This window comes from Peromyscus eremicus, chromosome 14 (genome assembly GCF_949786415.1).
Source record: "Peromyscus eremicus chromosome 14, PerEre_H2_v1, whole genome shotgun sequence".
Lineage (NCBI taxonomy): Eukaryota > Metazoa > Chordata > Mammalia > Rodentia > Cricetidae > Peromyscus > Peromyscus eremicus.
The window spans coordinates 64,530,705-64,553,368 of NC_081430.1; the positions used below are offsets into that span (position 1 = coordinate 64,530,705).

At 44.2% G+C, this 22,664-nt stretch overlaps 1 protein-coding gene across 1 annotated transcript in view; it reads left to right on the forward strand.

The window, feature by feature from the left end:
* Positions 1-22,664, forward strand: part of Rapgef5 (Rap guanine nucleotide exchange factor 5) — a 100,092-nt gene that overhangs the window by 20,211 nt on the left and 57,217 nt on the right. The window contains exons 2-3 of the mRNA XM_059279578.1: positions 9,793-9,911; positions 10,383-10,471. Coding sequence (XP_059135561.1) covers positions 9,793-9,911; positions 10,383-10,471 — 208 coding nt within the window. The remainder of the gene's footprint in view (positions 1-9,792; positions 9,912-10,382; positions 10,472-22,664) is intronic.

Sequence of the window (22,664 nt, forward strand, 5' to 3'; positions counted from 1 at the left end):
ACTCAGCTTGAGAGCTGTCTCATTGCACCTCTGTGGTACAGCCTGAAACTGAGCCACACTCAGCCTCTTTTATCTTGCCACCCACAGGTGGAAAATTACCTGCAGCATGTCATTAGTAGTCCTGGACTCCCTCGTTCACAAGGCTCAGAAGCTCCAAGTGGAAACAATGCCATGCCTTTGCTTCTCCTCCTATGATCTGTCTTGAACATCCTGGCAGTTGAACCAACCTCCCAAGGCATGTTTCTCAGGCCCCAGTGGCTTACATGACTCCGAGAGCTTGTCAGAACGCCTGTGTGCACAGGCTCATAAATGCACTGTTGCTTGTGTTTCCTGGTTTTCACAGTGCCGGGAACTGAACCCAGGACCTTGAGCATGCTAGACAAGCACTGTGCCACTGAGCTACAGCACCAACCTTCACCACCACCACCACCACCTCTTTTTTTTTTTTTTTTTTGAGACAAAGTTTACAAAACAAAATCAACCATTTAAAACTGGACAGTGCCCAGTTCTTGATTCTATTAAGGCAAGGCAGCTTTTGTATCAGGAGCCCCCCCCCCCCCCACCTCTGTCAGATTCGACCTTCGTGGCTCTGGGTCCGCAGGTTGAAGAGTCAAAGGTGCCCCAAATGCACTGACTTCCTTTCAGTCCAGTCTTTGCTAAGTGTGACCCTCCTTCTGCTTTGGTCCTTGCCTCAGTTCCTATCAACACTCATTTCCCCATGCTGTGGCTCCAGCTTTGCCTGACAGCAGTTGGCTGGATTGTGTACTTGCACCATAATAAGTACTTGTCAACCCTCCTCTTCTCTTGAAATGTAATCCCTCAGGTGGTTTTCCAAAGCCAGCAAGCCACTCAAATGTAAATACTAACTATCTTGGCAGTTTTGAACTTCCGATAAGGCCTGGGCACACCTATTGCCTGACTCACAGAGCAGCTCTTAGCACCAGGGTGAATCAAACTTCTGTGATCTCTCAGAACAGAGAACCGACCATCTTAGGGTTATCTGTGGCTTGACATAGAGTACATGGAGCCTGTGTTGAATGTCAGCTTCGTCAGCTTCCCACTTTGTGTTCCAGCTTGATCAGGTGACATTTTCTCCCGGACCTTCAGCCTCTTCCTGTAAACTGTGGCTTTTCATAGTGTTTACTTTACGGGAGAACTCTAATGATTATGTGAGATAATGTGCATTCAGTCTTTAGCTTTGCTGGCTAAATGGTAAACCCTCAATAAATTGTAGGCTTATCCGCCTGTCCATGGCTGAGTCTTCCCTGTTGTCCCATTCCTAAGGGTCTTTTTCTCAGATACAGCAACACCATCTCATTAGTTCTGGTGCTCTGCTTACCTTTACTGCTGTGTAAGCAAATTGTGTTAGCCATTTGTGATTTAGTAACTAAAAATTATATGATGTTTCACACATCAAAAAAACATATTGTAAGTTACCTTTAAAAGTGACTGTGTCCCAGGGCTGTCTCCCACTGGTTTCCATACAAGCTTCTCAAGTGAAGACCCCCACATACAATGAGAGCAGGTTATTCTGAGCCGATAAGTGACTCCTGGGCTGTTTGTCAATGATCCAGGTTCACAAGCAGGCCAGTTCTCAGGTTAGCTGGTCTATTTGAATGCTTCATGTCAGTTGATGGTCAAGGTAGCAGAGTGGCTGATGTCACCCACCACCAGGGTAGCCTGGCGCCCCTGCTGAGGGGAACGCCTTCCAGCAGAGTCTCCTGTCTTACCCACAGCAGAACTCACCATTTTAAGATTTCAGGTGTTCTCTCACCTTTCACTTTGAAATCCACATTTATCCATCCATCCTTTTTACTCATTAGCTTATTCAGTAAATGTTCACTGAGCAAGGATAATGTGTCAAGATCTAACTGGTTGTTAAGGGTGCAAAATAAGGAAAGTGTCTGCTGCAGGAGAGCTTATAGTTTGTGGAGGACAGAGAACTGTATCAGGATGCTAAGTGAGACAGGTTCCTGTGGTTCGCAGAGACACTCAGGAGGTCAAGGCAGTGGCTTTCTGGAGGAGGAGATTCTTGCTGGGAAAGAGTTAGGCCAGGGCTGCGTGATGGAAGGATGCCCTGCAGGTGTTGGCTGTAAACAACGCACTTTTAAGTTAGTGTCCTGATTGCCGTATCAAAGCTTGAAGGAAATCAGCACTGGGACATGTGCTTGTCCTAGGACTTGGTGCTGATGCTGCCAGCCTAGGTGACCGTGAGGCATTTCCATCTGTAGGTTCTCTCAGGCTGTCCCACATCTGGTATGATTTTAGAGTAGTGGGTCATGTGAGAGGAAATCTGGCGAGGGGGGGAATGGAGTATAAAAAGCCTGCCATCGACGAGATCATAGCCACCTGCCTCTTTTTGTTGTTGTTGTTCACCTGACATAGACCTAAGAGACACTGGTATTTAATGCTCGCTTCACTGATGTTGTGACGCCTAGCCTTTTAGATACTGGTTGCATAGGAACTTAGTTTGCTAGCACCCCAGCACAGGTAGAGTGGGCACTCTAAACACTTCAAGACATGTCCTGTCAGATGCTTAGTGCAGAAGGAAAGGCTCCGAGTGGAGGGAGCATGGGAACTCACCACAGGGGTGACCTTGAACCATGTCAGAGAGCTGGAGTCCCTCCTCACATGCCTGCTCGTAGATTTGCATGCTCAGTACATCCTTATCGAGTGAACGTCATGTGCCTGGCCCTGACCCGTTCCTTAGGAAAGGGACAGAAGGCACAGTCCCTGTCCTTGGAGCATCGTCATTTAGTGGAGAAGGGCAGACAGCAGATAGCCAGAGGTCATGTAGTCAGATGATGGGTGCTGGAGTAGGATGTTTTTGGACATCTCATCTGCATTGAGGGAGCCAGTGTCAGGAGCCTTATCAAAGAAACCAAACCTCCTTAGATGAGTGATAAATCTGAATTCCTGTATGTAAGATGGTGTGTACCTTTATCTCAGTACACCATCAGACGGTTCTCTAAGCTCTCAAAGCCCATCTCTGAGCCCCCACAGTAAGGGCTGTTACAAAGTGTGTGTCCTAGGGGCACAAGGATGTGCCAGGAGCTGCTCTCAAGGACACCTGGGAAGGGAATTAGGAGTAATGGAAAAATCAAGCTAGGAGGCATGACCCTTCCAGCAGGCTGAGAGAGGCATTCCTGACCACTTTTTCTTGGTCATACTGTGATGCACAAAAACACAAATATAACCAGAAACTTGGCTCAGGACAGTAAAATTAAAGCCTGCTAAACTGTGTGCATCACTCTTCTCCTTGCCTTTAAAAAAAATCATCAGTATATTTACAACTCTATATTTTCATTCTAGAGAGGATAAAAAAAGACAATTATCCATGTGAATAAATGAGGAGGAGAACACTAGTTTGATACAGAAGCACAAAAGCTAAGCATGATCACGGAAGGTAATCTAAGTCATTGGAAGATTGTTGCTCAAATTCAGGATAGAAGTATAGCCGAGCTGAGTAATGCATCAACATTGTTCATGCAGAGAATGGATCAGGCAAAAGGAACTGGGGGACTTAGCACCCCTCCCCATGTTCTTCTTCCAGAAGGCTCTTTGCAGGAGGTCATGAGTCTCCCAATCCAATTACCCTCTTAGGAGGCAGACTCCCCTGCTGTCAGCTGAGGACCACTTACAACCTGCTTTTGTGTTTGCTCTTCTTCTATCTCCAATCATGTGCCCATGTGTGGAACTGTGATTAGTCCCCTTGCCAAGTTGCTAGAGCTCCTCATCCCACCCCTGAAGTGGGAATGAGAACTGGTCTCTGCAGATCTGGGACTAAAGTATGTGTTAGGGTCAAGGACTTTCTCTGAAGATGTGCACATTGGGCTCAGCACCATGCACAGAAGTAGAGAAGAGCGTGGTACCTCCTGGAACTTAGGCCGTTCATACCGCCACCCCACCTCCCAAAGCCATGCCTCACTCAGGGTCCATGCCACTGGCTTGGTCCACTGGTCCTTACTCTAGGATGCTTGGGGGATTTTCCTTGGGGGATTCATTGTCTGACTTCTGCCTTCCCATGATGAGCCCCATTTCCTGCTATCACTGACAGGGATGCTTGACTCTTAACACTATAATGATGAATGCTTTTTCTCCATAACTCCATAACTGCCATCTCCTTTCTCACTCCATACCAGTGCCTGGGTAGTATGCAGACCTCATTACCCCATCAGCACCTTCTAACCAGAGACCACTCCTGCCAGAACCACACCTGCAGGTGACTGAAGTGGGTTTATTACTGTTGTGTAATGATCTTGAGACTTCATGTTCTTGAGGGGCATCCTGGGGAGAGAGTTACTAGAAGGTTCTCTGAGGACTTGGGGAGAGATCCCAAGGAAGTGAGGCTTTGCTCTGGATTACTGTCTAGAAACTAGGGTAATTCTGTGACTAAGTCTTATCCTCTCTTCAGAGAGTACAGAGCATGGCAAAGCTAACACTGTCACTGAAGAAAGAGCAGCATGTAGCAGATAAGGCTTTGGGGGATTTTGTGGGTTGAGCAATATTCATTCTTTGTTCAGATGTAATGACTAAATAGCTGTGTTTTTGTTTTTGATCCATCATGATTCTCTGGTGTCTCTGTCTGATGTGGATTCAGTTCAGTGCCAGGGTCTAAAATGTGGGGTTGGGAGAGCACTGTGTCTCTTCTTCCTGTCCTCTCACTCAGCTGCCGACATGGAACACTTTTGTGACCATGTGCCTGGGGTTGTGGGGTGGTTTCCCTACCAACAAGAAAGATGGTCAGTTCTGCGGTGATCCAAGCCCAGTTACCCACAATTCTACTGGATTCCGACACTGTCTACCGGGGAATTGCATCAGATCCCACAGGCTGAGTGCAGAACTCTATAAGACTGCCCCAGATTTTGTTGCCAATCACAATCTCTGGGTTATTTTACCCATGCTTCTGATCTATTGGCTATAAATTGGAGTTTCCACAACCCTCCCCCTTTGGCTAATTTGATTTTCTAAAGTGACTCCAGAACCCAGGAAAACACATTTACCAGTTTATTGTAAAGAATATTTTAAAGGACACAAATGAAAAGCAACAAAATATGGAGGACAAGGTTTAGAAGGGCCCCAGGTACAAGAGCCCCCTTTCTGTGCAGCTGGGATGCGCTGCCCTCTGGACAGGTAGATGAACTCTTATCCAAGAAACCCCTTGAAAAATCTCTTGGGGATTTTTATGCAGACTTCTTTGTGTAGGCATGATTGATTAATTCATTGGCCACTGGTGACCAGTGAGACCTTTGGAGGTGGGGACAGGGGCTGTGAGTCCCCAGCCCTCTGAGCAGGTGGTTGGTTCTCCTGGCAGCCAGGCCTCCTGTGGTGGGGTTATTTGGTGATTTTCCCAGTATGACCTCATTAACATAAATTCAGGTAGGTGTGTGGAAAGGGGTATGTCTTAAGTAAAGGAAGACTGCCTTCTTCCTTTGTAGCTCTGGACCTGCTCAAGCTGCTTCGGGAAACAAGAATGGAAGATTAAATACTCACACTAAAGATGCTGTTAGTGCACTAGCCACTTGGGGACTGTCAGCATTGTAGATGCTGTATATCTGGAACCTAGGACCCATCCCGAAACACATGTATCACTCAAGGGCCTCTGTTCCTCCCCTGGTTTTCACTGCTCAGAACTGTTCACACTGAACCATTGCCACCTTGATTCAAGCCTACGCTGTTGGCCGGTGTGCTAGACAGTCAGCAGCCCCTCAGTTATCACGATTGATCTTCCCCTTCCATAGCCAGGCAGACACTCTGTGATGAAGGGCCATTTTCCTAACGTGCTTGAGCCCTGGGTCTTCTCCCCACCCGCTGATTGCTGTCTCTTACCCGGGATGGGCCTCATCAGTCACTATTTTCCTCTAAGGCTCCTGAGCACTTAAAGCAGAAGGTCATAAAACCACGAACGCATGTGTTTTCTAGCCTCAGCAGTTCATGAAGCTGCCAGGCGATCCTTCTCTTCATAACTGCTTCATTCCCTGCTGCATCCCTGAGGCCACTTTTCCATCCACACCCCACACCCCTCCTCCAGAAGCCGCCTCAGTACTAAGATGGAAACCATTGCATGTGATCTCTCCAGCTTCCTTATTTCTGTTTCACTGAGTGGTGGATTCTCTCTGAAAGGAAGAAGTCTCTTTTGTAGCCTGGTCCTATGTTTGTGTTCTTTGTTCCTACTCACCATTCTTAGCTGGGGTTCTTCAGGTTGCCCCAGGACTATATATTGGAATTCTCAGGTTGTACCTCCCTCCCACCTTCCTCCTTTACTCAGTACCTCTCTTCACCCTCCCTCCCTCCCTCCCTCCCTCCCTCCCTCCCTCCCTCCCTTCCTCCCTCCCTCCCTTCCTCCCTCCCTCCCTCCCTCCCTCCCTTCCTCCCTGCCCCCCTCCTCCTCTCCCTCTTCCCCCACCTATAGATTAAATGCAGAGCTTCAGAGCTTCTCTACCACTGTATTATAATCTAGGCCCCTTTTCAAGTTGTAGTCAGTACTTCGGTAAGTATCCCAGGTTGGCTTGAACATGTGATCCTCCGGCTGTAGCTTCTTCTTACCTCTTGCCCCAACATGAGTGATGCCAGCCAATCTTTCCCTAGGCTTGCCAGTTTGAACTTCAAGGATGGCAGGCCCCTCCTTGGACCTCCTGACACTGCTCCCCTTCTCCTTCTGGTTCCTCCGGGGTCTGTTCCTCATCATCTCTGAGTACTTTCCCCGAGACTGTTCCTATCCCTCGTCATCTCTTACTCTATTTTTCTCATTAAATCCCATTTCATAGTTTGCCCACTTTTCGCTTCTCCCTTAACATTATCAATTGCCAAAATTTGGATTCTTAACAAATTTGTCTCTGTCCTTGGCCTGTGTACAGAAAACAGTGTTTTCCTTCCAACTGCCTGGTAAACATCTGCAGTACTCTGTCCTGTCAATACTAAAACATCACCTCTTTGATCTGAACATCATTCCTCTGTAGACCCTTCTCCTGTTTAACAGCATGCTCAGCCTCTCAGGCCACTTAGTTATCTTTGACTGCCAAACTGTCCCCTGCACTTAGCAACACCTTAGGGTAGTGGTTCTCAACCTGTAGGTTGAGACCCTTCTGGGGTCGAATGATCCTTTCAAAAGGGTTGACTAAGACCATCAGAAAACACAGAGATTTACATTACAATTCATAACAGTAGCAAAACTACAGTTATAGAGTAGCAGTGAAAGTAATTTTATGGTTGGGAGCCACCACAACATGAGGAACTTTATTAAAAGGTCTCAGCATGAGGAAGGTTGAGAACCACTGCTTTAGGGTGTGCACCAAGCTGCACTTGGGTTTTCATGGCGCCAGTTAACTGAGAGTACAGCAAAGCTTGGCTTGTTCATCTTTGCTGGCCATTTAGTGTCCAACAGGGTGTCCCTACCCACAGGAGGACCTCATTATTTGTTACATAAATGACTGTCAATTGGGAGCTTCAGTGCTTCTGTTTTGTGGACAATCTGTCATTAAATGTATTTTCCATCATTAGTCCTAGTACTGAAATAAAAATTTCATACCCACAACCTCAGTGGTTCTATTTCTTCCTCTTTTTGAGGAAGACAAAATAGAGAAAGGTGCCCACATTAGGAACATTAGTTTAACCCTCCTTCATGGATGGTTGTACTACACAGAATTCTTGTGTTTTCACAGCAGGTTTCCGTGATTTACATCTTCCGTTACTCATTGATTTTTCTGCTTTTTCTCTTCTTTATTTTTAACAGGTTTCAAAATGGAACCTATTACAATGACATAAGATGCTATTGATAGTACATCAATCTGATTCAGCTATTCTCCTGCCCAGTAAAGTATGACTGCTGTGTGCACAGCCATGTAATACATATCACTTACACAGACATTAGAGAAACCCTGCCCATCCATATGTATGTGTGCAGCCTGCAAAAGTTAATAATGCCATATATCATGTGCACATAGGATGTAAAACGTACTTCAGAATGACAGCAGCTCATATAAAATGAATATTGGCTTACGATTAGAGGAAGCCAGGGAAGGATTTTGTCTTTTCACATCTGTTCTTTCAAATAATAGAATTATTTGCCTTATTCCATGTGTCTCATCTCAGCCTTCTTCTGTTCCCCTCCCCCTTTTGGGTCCATATATGCCCCTCTCTCCAGCCACTTTAGTTCACTTCAGCCGCACGGATAACAAAAGAACGGCTTTGGAGAAATAAGAGATAGCAATTACACATTGGTATTCATGTTACAGGAGTCACACTGGCCTCCTTGGGGAGTTGAACAATGAATATCCAGCATTAATTGCCACAGACACCATGTGTCTGACCTTGCTGAAACATAATACATCAGTTCTACGTTGCAAAATTATTTGCCAGTAAGAGATTTAAAAAGAATGATCATGCAATTATATTGCTGTTTAGAATGACCAATATTGTTTGTTTTTAAGAAAATCCAAGAAGACTTACGTTCTCTTAGAAATTGGGCATTGAGGTCACCGTCATATGACTAATTTGTTTAGCAGTTATGGTGGTATCAGTGCCTTTCTAGTCTAGTAAAAAGAGAATAAAATATACTGCTATCCATGATGGGTCTATGAAAGCAATCATAAGGCGTTTGGAGATGGCACTTTTATCCATGCAGGAGGGCAGGATGTCCTTCTTTGTCTCTGTACCTAATTATAGGTAGGGTCTTGTCGGTAGCAGAAGTGTACTAGCACAAGTTTCCTTTGCAAAGAGTTGACATCATCTTTAAGAGGAAACCTACCTGCTCTCAACTTTTCTTGCTTTTTTTTTTCAAGTCATCAGCAACATAGAAGCTGGATTTTCTTATATGCCTCTTACAGTTCTTTTTTTTTTTTTTTTTTTTCTGGCAGTCTTCCTGTGGCTGGGTACTGCACACTGGGACTGTCACAGCAAATGCCCTGAAAGTTTGTGTCCATGGCTCAGACTTGGGCCCATACTGCTGGATCAGCAGGGAGCACCCCCTGACTGAGCCAGGGCAGGCCCTGGCTCTGCACTGTGGAAGCTGTGTGTGCAGAAATGAATGATGGTTAAGCTTCTCGCCTTTTTAAAAAGGGACAGACATGAAGAAAGTCAGTGCAGGGGTCTGTGGCATCGGGGTTTTAGTCTAGATGAGTTCTAACTAGACATCCATCTTTGCTTGTACTCCGGTAAAACAAGTGCCTGATAAATTTAAATGCCCAGATCTAAGGCTGTCTCTGTCTCCTCCCCCCCCCCCCCGCCCCGTGTGTGTGTGTGTGTGTGTGTGTGTGTGTGTGTGTGTGTGTGTGTGTGTGTGTCCAGGAGAACTGGCAGGGTTTGACCTGAGTGATTCAATGGGTAGCCATTTGCCCACCTTTTAAAGCAAGTCTTTACCCACTATCTTGGTGTTTAATAGTAGTTATGCTGTGATTTTCTGGTTTTAATGTTTAAGCAACATTAGCCAGGTAGAAAACAGTAGTGCAAATGCAGTTAGTATGCTGTACATTTTGAAACTTTAAACTTTCTATTTTCTAAATCAAATTGTTCCTGAAGGTAGTTTTAAAAATAAACTTTTCAAATCCTAATTTCCTACACACATTCTCTCTCTCACACACACGCACATGCACACTTTACTTTAGCATCTTTATGTCTCTAAGGCTTTTTGTGTTTCCAGAGACCTTGAGCCTAGATTCCGTAGTATTAGATGCCTGACCACATCCCTAATTCATTCCAGCTCTTTAAAGAAACGAGGTGACGCTAGTTGGCTTCTTTTTAATTTTTCTCTTCCCCTTTCCTTCTCCCATCCATCACTCTGATCTACAATTAAAGCAAGATGATGAAGTGACCACGGTTCAGGTGAAAGAGCAAGGCCAGAGTGTGCTGGTGCTGAAGAAAGTAGCCGGCTGTGGCCCAGCCCCCACCTCGGGGAGTGCGGAGAGCGACGCGAGGTGAGGGTCCCGCTGCCCAGGCACGCTCTGGGTCTCCTTCCCTTCGCTGTTTCCTTTCCCTGCTCCTCTCACTCGCTCGCTCCGCTGCTGCCTGCCCTACCCTCGCTCCCTCCCTCCCTCCCTCCCTCCCTCTTTTCTCCCCGCCTCTCCAGCGTTCTAGCTGACTGCAGAGCTCTTAGCAGCCAGATGGACTCAGTTCCCAGGGAAAGGACAAGGATGGCAAGATCTTTTAGCCTTTAGGGGATGCCTTTGTTAGGCACCGTTCACAATGGGCAGCTCCCGCCTGCGGGTCTTTGACCCCCATCTAGAGAGGAAAGATTCCGAGGCGCTCTCTGGGCGCCAGCTGCCCTTGCCTACCTTCGATGTGCCTTATTTCAAATACATCGACGAAGAAGATGAGGACGATGAATGGAGCAGCCGCTCACAGTCTTCCACTGAGGATGACTCAGTGGACTCTCTGCTCTCTGACAGGTACGTGGTGGTGTCCGGGACCCCGGAGAAGATCTTGGAGCACCTTTTGAATGACTTGCACCTGGCGGAGGTCCAGCACAAAGAAACAGGTAAGCTGGGGTGGGGGGGATTGGGGAATGTGGGGGTGGGGGGGTCTCCTGCCCCCCAAAGCAGCAGCAGCTGGTACCCTGTCAGTATCCGCAGGGGTGAGGCTCCCACTGTTTGGGAAATCAGGATGGGCTGGGAAAGCATATGCTTTGTGTGGCTTTCCCTAAGCTTGTGCTGTTTGTTTCAATCCAGTAAATGGACACATGTAGTTCTTGAGCAGCTGCTTGGGAAGTAGCTGTGGAGAGAAAATGAGGTGAAGGCAAATGTGTGTGGTTGGTAATTTTTGCCAAATCTCACGGAAAGCCACTTGGCAAGAAGCCAGTATTCAATAGCTCCTGTGCTATGAAAAGCAGCACAAGGGGAGGGGGCCACCAACAGGCTTTCACCTGGTCTGTAGGAAATGCTGCGGGGTGCTGAGAGCAGCTTCCCTGCCCAAATGTAAACAATTTCTGCAACCCCTCCTCTCAACAGCAACTTCTGCCCCTCTCCAAGTGGTTACAAACTGCTTGTCCAGAGTAAGGGTTGGAGTGTCCCATGTGACATAGCTTCCCTGACCAGAGATAAACCCTTATTGCTCAGACATCTTGTCATTTTATTCAGCTGAAACCAAATGACAAAGCTTTCAGCTTTGTACACCTTTGGAAACACTGTTACTCTCTGTGTAGATGTCATACTGGTAATTTCTTTTCTCACAGAAGGAAGAGTGGTTGCTTCTCTTAAACAGCGTTTGTAGTCTGTTTCAGCCTAGAGCAGTTAACCCAGTGAACAGGCTTCTGGCAGTAGCCTGAAGTTTGCAACTTGATCTGATGACTGCCATACACGTTTTTTGCTGCTACAAAGGCACCTGGGACCCCCACAGTGTGCAGTTTATTGATTGCATCCAGAAAAGGCAGCTGTAGGTTGTACTAGTGCAGAGCAACTGCTTGAGTTTTACACACAGAAGAGACTGAAATGCCAGCCCAGGAGCAAGTTCCCTAGTGTCCCAGTCGTTCTGTCTGCCTATGAGCTGTGCTTTATAAAGGACTATAAGAGAAGCAATGATGTGTGAAATATGTGAATAGGTTTAAAAAAATAACTGTATGACCCAGCCATGTATCTTACAATATCATTGTTTAATTTAAAAGTCAAGTATTTATTTTGCATACAACTGGGAAAGAGTAAGTTATTGCTTATACACACAAAATAGGCTATTTTCAATAAAATAAATGTATCCTTGTGGCACTCACTGGGTTATTTTGTGTGTCTGAAAATTCACACCTTTTGCCTTTGAGCAACATTCCAATACTCTGCCTACAGATGTCATCATGAGATCAGTTCCCCATGTGCTGATTGCCATAGGTTGTTGGGCAGAGAATACAGGAAAGTTGTCACAGAAAGGGCAGGGTGGAGCCATGGAGAGGTGGAATGATTTCTCTACTTCTTAACATTGTAAGCACAGAAATTATTTAATAATAATTTGGTTCCCTTACACACACTTCTTTATAACTTCACCCAGTCTGTATATTCCTTTCTTTTAATCTCTTGTGCTTCTCGGGATCAAACCCAGGGCTTCCAGCAAGCTGGGAAGTACTCCATTGCTGAGTTAAACCTGAAGCCTGCTCTCCTTACTTTTGAGAGAAACGGTCCAGGAACTCACTAACAGGGTCACCATTTGATACTGGAAATGACCTGTCACCTCCATGTCTCTGATGCCACGAGTCGCCTCCCGTTTATAATGGAATATGCATGTTACCTAGTGACATTTATTTCTGCTTTCCTCTCAGTGATACTGACCATAGGATCACATGTGCCTCTTCAGGCAAACACACAAAAACAAAGAGGATCAGGATACATTGGATAGACCCTCAGCCCTAATGTAGGGGGTTCAGGAAGAGCCTTGTCTGGGTCAGCCTCACCTGATTTCTTACTATTTATTCGATTTCAGGGAAGGACACATGGACACATGTGCTTCTTCAGAATTTTGTAAAGACATTTGAAAAAAATATAAAGTAATAACTTTTCCTCTCAAGGAGAATTTCATGAAAATGAAAAAGCCGACTTTGAAGACAGTGATTGATGTATGTATATGAGAGGATCTTATGGGGAAATGGCATGGCTCTTTGAAACTTCAAGGAGAGAGCTGCCATGTGGTTTTTGTTGATAAGTCTTAAAGATATAAATATAAAATACATGTATTCAAATTGAAGAAAAGTGGTTATGGTTTGTTCTAGTTTGGATACTACATGAATTGGACTTTTAAAGTAATAGTGGTCCCTCGTCGCTGGCAGAGGTGAGTGACACCTAGGTCATGTTGACAGAGTCTCCTATTCGAGACTCATGTATGAGGGCCTAATGGAGGTGCAGAAGCCATATGGAAGACAGATGGAGGGAACGAGAAGGGGCTGCAATAAAAGTATACAGCAGCATTTTTACGTTCTTGAGAGTCTCTCTTAGTGAGATGGAGCCATATGGGGCCCATGTTGCCATATGGTAGCCCCTACACATGGCCCTGGTGGCACCGAGGAGGAAAGAAAGAAATGAAGTCTCTGGAAGCCTGAGTGAGCTGTTCTGACATTCCTTTATTCCTGTACCCACCAGAGCCTGGGAGAACAACCAAACGCGATAGTTCATGTCTTTCTCACAGAAGATACTTACTTGTGGAAATGTGTGTGCAAGCCCCGACAGAGTAGGCCCCAGTGATCACATGGGACAGATTGGCTTGATTACCAACGGGTGTTAACATTGAAATGGAAGAAGTTGACGGCATTGAATAGAGTAGAAAAGAGAATGCCAGGGCTCTGAGAGAAGGCTTTTATTTCTGTTGTTACTTGAATCAAGAATAGAACAGAAACACTTCAACAATTCATGCAGCGTTCTATCACCAAATCAAGCTGAGTTTTAAAATCATAATTTTAGAGATGCTTAAAGGCAACCAACTTAACGATTTTTCTAAATAATTTGATCCTCATATAATCACCAAAGTGATTTCATAATTTGGCATATCTTTCCTGTCTGGTGACACCAGGCATAGGAGTCACCCAGTGATGTAGGTGGAATGAATGAAGGAATAAGTGAGTGAATGAATGGGTGGATTTGGTTTTTATACTTTTATCAGAGAAGAATGGAGAATGCTGGTAGGGAACAGGCAAACCTTTAAGCATCCTTTGCAGGCAGCTTTGAAATCTTCGTTAATCTATGATAAACACCCTCTGTTTAGGAATTAGTAATAGCACCCAAATAGCAAGCAGCAGTGAAATCCACTGAATAATAATTTTTAACATTTTTTCTTTTCACCTACTTCTTTATTCTTTTAGATAGAAAAAAATGCTGAGGGTTAGCCATTGGATATTTGTTTGTGATTGTGGGACGTGATTGAAGTTGTTTTCAAAGATTTTCTTTGCTTTCGCCGTTCAGGTTCTGACTTGAAACATTCAGAAATGTTAGAGAAAAATCCAGCAGTTTCTGCTGCTCTGCCTTTCACCTGCCCAGAAACAGGACAGACATCACTGGGCATTCCCAGCCTGGGCATAAAGACAGGAAGCCATGAGTGGAGGAGCTGGGGGGAGGGAGGAGAGGACAGGTGTGAGCCCAGGCTGCCCTGCTGCCCTGCTGTGCACAGGGGTGCTGCTTCTATTAACCCTTTTCCTCCTGCAGAGAATGAAGTAATTTTGGCCTGCAGGTGCTTCTGCAGAAACTAATGATTTCTATTTCAAGCAAAGGGAAAAAAAAACTGTCTGATGGGTTACTTCCTATTTCCTTATACTCATTGCCTAATTCCTTATCCATCCTTCTGAACAAAGTGTGTTTGTGATAGCCGGTTCTTGGAAAAAGCGAGCAAGCCAAGCAGGCTAATAGGAAAGGGGAAGTCTACCTTGCTTCTCATTAAACCTGACCTGGTTTCTTTAAGCTGTAGCTGCTTTTTCCCCTTTTCGTTTTATGAGGCTGTCATTCTGTGTGTTCTGTTAATACACCTCTGTATAGAAGTGACCCTGCAGCCTGCCTTGGTCATCATACATGCCTCCATGCTGATGGCTGATTGGCTTTAAGCCTGTGGGTGAGGAAACCAGTCCTTTCCTGCTCTTCAGAGGCTACACCTGCTCTGTAGTGTGTGTGTGTGTGTGTGTGTGTGTGTGTGTGTGTGTGTGTGTGGTGGGGGGGTGCGGGGACAAGTAGAGTCTGAATATTCTTGGTGCTGAGCCTAGGGCAGTGGTTCTCAACCTGTGGGTCACAGCCCTCTGGGGTTGAATGACCCTTTCACAAGGGTCACCTAAGACTATTGAAAAACATGGATATTTACATTGTGCTTCATGCCAGTAGCAAAATTAGTTACGAAGTAGCAATGAAAATAATTTTATGGTTGGGGTCAGCATAACATGAGGAACTGTATTAAAGGGTCACAGCATGAGGAAGGTTGGGAACGGCTGACCTAGGGGCTTTGTTGAGCACTGCTCTGATAGAACCCTGATTGAGAGCAGGCCCTTGTTTTCTGTTAAATTTTTATCTCCTTCCCTGCCAGCACCAAGTTCATCGTAACCTTGAAAAGGGGTTTTTAGAGGAATATGAAGAATGCTGGAAAGATAGAACAAAATTTTGTTAAACTTTTTCTTTGCTGAGCTTGCCTTCCCCATCTGGGTCACCAGGCCAATAGTAAGCCTAGCTAGACCCTGTTATAGCTAAGCTTTTTGAGGGTAGATAGAGAAGTTTTTAGATACTGTAAGTATTGCTGTGATTTTATGTAACTGATATGTACATAAACTTATTTTGATACTATTTTTTTCTTTGTAGTTTTTTTAGCTCATCGGTTTTTGTGCTAAGACTGAACCCAGGACATCATCCATGCTAGGCAAGCACACCACTACTAAGCCACCTCCACAAACCCCTTGTCTTTTATTTGCAATGTCATGTGACAAATTGACCAATGTAGTTTATCTGTAGCTGTACTTGAGTCCCAGTGAAGCATGCTTACACAAATAGTACTCAGACATTGTGATCCAGTGGCTTGAGTTGGGGAGTTCATCTCACCTAGGCCTTGTCAGGTCCCCAGGGTATGGTGATATGTGGCTAGGTTTGCAAGCCTCTAAAGTAGGACACTGACTGCGTCTGTCCCACTGCCATTATTTTGAGAACCTTTTAAAGATCTGTTCTGGGTCTTAAACACTTGCCTGTAAGAGTGAAGGCCATCGCTCTCCCCTCTCTCCGGGGCTTGATGTCCAGCCTCATGACCTGCCTCCAGCCTCTGCAGTCTAACATGGTCCAGGTTAACAGTTTGAACTACACTGCTAGGCCTTCCACTAAAGTGGTTTTGAGAAAAGGTCATAATCAGAATTGGACTCATGCCTATTCAGTTCTCACGCTTGGGATGATGAGGACGTAATGAGGGAGTGAACAAAATCCATTTGGATTTTCACAAAGGTGCTTACACAACAAACACCTCTGGGTGGTCCTTAGGTTTCATAGCTGGGACTGCTTGCTTCTGTGGAAAATTGTATTTTAAGGCAGGTGAATACCCATCAGTATTGTAGAAAATGTGCTAAAATGAGCTATTAAAGCCTTGAGTCCCAGGTCTGGACTCCATTAGTAAATCAGCTGGAGACATGGAGCAGGCCATAAACGAGATGAGCGCTGAAGCGTCATGTACCACAAGCTCCTTCCCTGAAAGGGATCTGCTTGTCCTTTCCAACATAGACCAAAGAACCATAGAATCCTAGATCTGAGTGAAGCCTGAGGATGCAAGTAGGTGACCTCCAGAATTGTCTGGACATTGGAAGTGAGGTCACCTCATGCTACTGATACTGCTGCTGTGTTTCTAGAACCTTGTGGAACAGAATGTTGATGAGTATGATGCTTGAAATCCAAGGCTCAATGGTTCATATGTAGTGGGGAATTTGTATGTTTGTATACAGCCATCACTGGGAAATTTAAAGTTCCTTTGAGAAATTATACTATAACAACATGTCTAGTGGATAGCTCTGATTTATCAGCTACTAGCAAAATCCATTTGCAGAGTTTTATTACCAAGCCATTTTAGGATATTCAGAAATAGTCTACTGCAGGAGAGGAACTACAGCCCCCCCACACAATGAAATGTATTACATTATATCTTTATACTTGTTACGCTTCTGCATACTCTCAAGTTTTAACTTTACACATGACTTCCATGTTTTAAGAGGTGCACTCTTCATTACTCACCCTCTACACCCATGTGATTTAGTGCCTTTGAAACTTTAATCCCTCTGTTCTCTGTATAAATATCTCTGACTTACTGCTATGTAGGCATTGTTTTATTAGCAAATACTGCAGACACAACTGAAGGAAAACAGGCTTATCTTCTAGTGTGGTGACGTAAGGAGTAAACAGAACGAGGAAAAGCACCGCCTGTTAGGTGGTGGCTGCTGGGTAATCGGGATTGTTGCCTGGTGGTAGCCGCGATGACCGTAATCCACATCTTCCAAAGCAAGTACATTGGAAGTGCTTTAATAGATTCAAAGATCTTAAAAATTAACATGAAAGTTTGGAACCCGAAAAAGTAGACTTAATTGAAATAGCAAGGAAATCTGCTGTGTTAGATTAGGCTAGATGTTACTGTTATGTTGCTGCTCTGAAAGCTGAAGAATCTGCCTCCCTGGAAATGTTTCATAAGGCTATCACCTTTAACCCTCTGAAACTGGGAAAGTAACTTTTGCCAAGACAGAGAACAAGGATGCCACTCAAGGCCTTTTGCAGCACTATTTTTAAATAGTGGAGCTGTCATTTTTAAACATTGGGCTCTCTGCTTATGTGCACACTAATAAAAATAAAGTCAAGGAAAAGCTAAATTCATTAGCACATGCCCCAGGTGCCTCAGGATGATGAAGAGCACCAGTGATCAGTCAAAGCTTATTTCCCCACAAAGGGCAAAGACATGGCCCAGCTATGTACAGTGACAACAAAAATGTTCCCAGTGGTATCAGAGAAGTCGGAGCAATTGGGCTTTTATGAGGATGTGGCTTCCATTCTGCTCCAGGCTGCTGCACTGCACTTTTCTGTTTGGTTTGTTTAGGCGACGCTGTTTTCGATGTGTTGTGTTTAGTTTTTGCAATTCCTTTAGCTCCTCTCCTAACTGCTAATACAGAGAATGTATTTGTCAACCATAATTGAAGCACTGGGAGACTTTATAAATTCGCATTAACTTAATGATGAGATCATTAGAACTGCATAGAAATAATTCTTCTCTGTTGTCATATATATACATATATAATTTTATATAAATAAATAAACAAACAAACTAACTAACTAACAAAACCAAAAAACAGGGGCCTTAGAATACATGAAGCCCAAGGTCCCTGCAGACCTGAAATCCAGGGTTCAAAGTTTACTCAGAATGACAATTCATTTATCCAAACCTTGCCTCATTAGATGGGTCCTTGTGCAGAATAATTGTCCTCATTTAATGGACTTCGATGTTGAGGTAGAAGTTAATTAAATTGTGCCAGTGATTGAGTGTACGTTTCAATCTAGAAATGAGCCCAGACATGTACTCCTAGCTTTTTTCCAAAGACTGTTTTTGTTAGAAACTGGAATCATGGGTAAACAGCAGAACTGAAGTAAACATATAGTTCAACTCAACCTTATTTATACTTACTTGAGAGAAACCTCCTCTCCAGCACACATGACCTGCTTCCTGTCTTCCAGGTATGAGAAGGATGGCCCCATGGGCAGCTAACTGAAAATGTTTAAGAGAGAAAGAGGGAGAAGGGAAAGAGGAGGGGAGGGAGAGATGGACAGACCGACCAACCTAGACCTGAACTCTCAGATGAGAAGTGGGGGAGCACCATTTTGTCTGGATGTCATCTGATATGTCCATCATCTGGGTTAATCACACCACCTTTGAGTGTGCAGTTACCTATGGTAGCAAGGGAACTGTTGTTCTTCCACTTCCCGTAGGTTGAGGGTTCATTCATTTCCCGTTGGTAATGAAGCAAGATGAAGTGCAGTAAGACTGACTAATCACAAGATCTAATTTAACACATACTGGCTGGCTGTGGAAATGTGGGCGTTTCTGTGACAGTGCAACACGTGGGTGAAGAAGTTGTTTAATGGACAAGGGTGTAGTGGAGCAGAACACCTGATACGGAAACAGTGCCTATTTAGATGGGCTTAGATCACTGGGGTGGTTTTGTCTTGTCTTTGAGACAGGCCCTCACATAGCCCAGGCTGGCCTCATAGCCAAAAATAACTTTGAGCTTCTGGTCCTCCTGGCTGTGCCTCTTGAGTGTGGGGAGGACAGGCATGTGCACCATGATGGTTTTATATGGTACTGGGGATTGAACCTGGAGCTTTGTGCATGCTCGGGCTGCACTCTGCCAGCTGAGCTATGTCCCTAGCCACACGGTGCTTCTTTCTTGAAAACGTTCTCATGTTTAGTCCATATTTGAGCTATAGTTTATTTCTGAATTATATTTTTAATACAACGAATAGCATCATCAAAGTTAATACAAACTGTTACAGTTTTTCAGCCAGTGAAGTTTTCAATGGAAGGTAACTTATGCAGTGATTAGCCAGTAATAGCAGTCAACTACATAGAGAGAACATTTCATTAAGCTTTTAAGTTTATGATTTTCTTTCAGTTTCTGTCCTTGTTTATTCCATGCCCACTATTGTAATGTGTTTGTGTTTGTATACAGATTAACAAAGTAGAAGCTGAAACATTCAGTAATTTAAAATGACTATGTAGACAACCTCTGTTTGTTTGCTACCAGAGATTCTCTGGGAAAATGATCTCCACAGAATAGTTTCTTAGTTTTATGATAACTGTGGTTTTTGGTCTGTCTAGAGCAGTGGTTCTCAACCTGTGAGTCACAACCCTTTTGAGGATCGACTGACACTTTCACAGGGCATTGCCTAAGACCATGGGAAAACACAGATACTTACATTACGATTCATAGCAGTAGCAAATTTACAGTTATAAAGGAATGAAAATGATTTTATGGTTGGGATCATCACAGCGTGAGGAACTGTGTTAAAGGGTCGCAGCATGGAGAAGGTTGAGAACCACTGTTCTAAAGGAAAACTGTTTTCACATCTTACAGATTTTTAAGCGTTATTTTCTCAGAAAGTCCTGGATATTATATTGGCCTGTTTAATGCTGTCTTTTACTAGAAACACATGGGAGTTGGCCTGAGTCTTGCTGTTTCCATATTCATTTTTGTGTGTGATATTTGTCATGCCTTGTGGAGATACTGAAATTCATGAGCCTAGACATTGTCCATAGTGAGCTTGACGTCCCTCCTATATTCCCTGTAACAGCAGCTGCTGCAGTTACTTGAAGATTAGGGTATAGCTCACTGGCAGTGTGCTTGCCCAAGCATAGATGAGGCCCCAGTTCCTCAAAAACAAAATCGCCTCAATATGTGTTTAAGATAATGTCAAAGGTTGGAAAAATAAAATATCTGTCTCTTTCTGTTTCTTTCCCTGAACCAGAGATGTGTGCTGTCTTTCCATGTGAGTGATGGACTTAGAGTAAAGTTATCAGATTTGTCTGAATCTCAAAATGCTTGTGACATCTTCCAAGTAAAATTTACCATCTTACCAGAAAAATGGAAACAAAAAAGTCTCTCCATCTCTGTCTCTATCTTTCTGTCTCTCTGTCTCTGTGTCTCTGTCTCTCCCTGTCTCTTTGTCTCTCTGTCTCTGTCTCTCTGTCATCTGTGTCTATGTTCCTGTCTCTATGTCTCTGTCTCTGTGCCTCTATGTCTCTCTTTGTATCTCTCTGTCTCTGTCTCTCTTTGACTATCTTTTTCTATCTCTCTCTGTCTCTTGTCTTTGTCTCTCTGTTTCTGTGCCTCTATGTCTGTCTGTCTCTTTCTCTGTATCTCTCTATCTATCTTTCTCTTTCTCTCTGTCTCTGTGTGTCTCTGTGTCTATGTCTTTATGTCTATCTCTCTGGGTGGGGGGGGTGCTTAGTCTTGTCAGTGTGAAGGATTGCTGGCTGATGGCACTTCTTTGATTATAATTACTGCATGTTAATCTCTCACAGCATGTTTCAATCAAATTATTGCTTCGTTTAAAAGGACACAATGTCACGGAATTGCTGTAGCTGACAAGCACGTATCTAAAAGGAATTGTCTTTGTATGGGAGAATTTTTGCCCCTTTTCTTCCCATAACTCATCTTTTCCTCATTTCTCTTCGGTCCAGCTCACTTTGCCCTTCCCTTCCACTTCCCATTGTCCTGCCTTTCTGTCCTCAGGCTTGCTCGCCTGACATCTGAAATCAGCCTTTGATTCTGTTTGCGGCATTTCAGTTCCTACTGGGCAGCCAATCCTTCCCCCAAATCTTAGAAATAAATATGAAATTAGTCACGACTGTCAAATAAGGATGGACAGTGTGAAAAACAAAACCAAAAATCTTCAGAATGTCTTGTCATCTCTAAATAGTGGCAGAAACACAATTTCCTTTTTCTACTCCAGACCTGGCAGTCTTGCCTGTACCCAGCCTGTAAGGACAGTTGGCAAACCCTGACTTTTAAAGGAGTGCCACTCAGTGTGAACGTAAATATACAAGTTAAAGTAGTGTGTTCAGGCGGGTGTTTGTGCCTCAACACCCAGTCTGAAAGGGAACATAGCTTAGCTCAATGACTGTGTGTGAGCCTCTGCTCTCTTCCCCATGTCCTGCGGGCACATCGGGCCAAGGTAGTTTCCTCCTGCATTTCTTCTGGTCTTTCTTGATATTACATACTGTGCTGTTGTATAGCAAGCTTCTAGATCTTAAATCTAGTGTCCAATCATGGTTTTACTAGTGGAAAATATAAGCATGGACAAGTGGCTCAGCAGCAGAACATGTGGGAAGAATGCCCAGGGCCCGTCTCTAGCACAAGAACAAACAAAAACCTGATCATTTCATCCTAAATTTGGATCTTTTCCTCGTAATGGTGCATATAAACTATGAACTCTCAGGCCTTGTTTTAGATTGGCCTGAACTTGGTGGCTTTGCATGCCAGTTTCCATGAAACTGATAATTCCTGGAATAATTTCAGAACACATGGATTCTGTTAGTGTTGATTGGCATGGTGTGTACACCTCAGAATTATGACAGGGTACGCATATGTTTAAGAGCCTCTTAGGAGGTGGGGAGGGGGAGTATCTGTTCTCACTAAACAAGAAGACACATGGGGGAAGTTACTTCTCGAAATCCATGGTACTGAGGTCAGTCAGGATAAATTCAGAATACTAACAGCTGCTTACATGTTGTCTTACTTAACTGAGAATCCTAAGAACTAGATCATATGTATAATCTTGTCCTTGGGCCTCTGAGAATTTCTGGTGTAAATGTATTATTTGTAGTTAGACATGGGTGCATGCTGTAACAAAATCCTAATGATGGTTTAAACGTGACATGAATTTCTTTCTCTTTCCTGTGTGAACAAATGTGTTGCAATGCTGCTCAGGCCACTCGGCTGTCTGTGCTAAGGTTCCTTTCAGGTGGCTGTCCCAGTGCACCTGGATAGACTTTCATTTCACTTGCATTTCATTTCATACCAGCAAGCCTGGCTCTGCAGCCCCCTGGGGGAGGCCTGAGCACCCCTGTATATCAACATGTATACCACAGCCTTGGTCTTCTTCCCATTGGCCAGAACTTAGTCTCATGGCCACATCCCTAAGCTGGAAATAACCCTGCTTTATTTTGTTTTTTGTATCTGGGGAACAAGGTGCCCAGGGCGAAAAGTTGATTCTTAAAAAAGGATAAAATAGCTTGTAATTTTATAAATGGAAGTTTGCATATAAATCTCCTCTCCCCCTCTCTGTCTGTCTCCCTCCTTCCCTCACTCCCTGTCTCTCTCCTTCCTTTCTTCCCACACAGGGGCATATTTTTTGAAACAGAATCACCCTAGCCTTGTACTTCGCAATCTTTCTACCTTAGCATCTCAAGTGCTAGAATCCCGGGGTTCTGGGATTATCAGGGTATGCCACCACACCCAGTTGTTAGGAGACTTGAGGCCACAATTACACACTTCTTTCTTTTTTTAAGAAACACAAACATACTATGAGTTAAAGCATTTGAAAAACCTACAAGTAGTATAGAGTAGATTGGCCCTTATAGTTACCTCAACAGTGAATATTGACGCACAGACACATCCTCTTAGTCTGCATGCTTACTTAGCTACTGAGTACCTTCTTCATGTCTGATATTTGAGAATTCTACATCTTTCACTCCAAAAATATTTTTAACTATTTTTCATT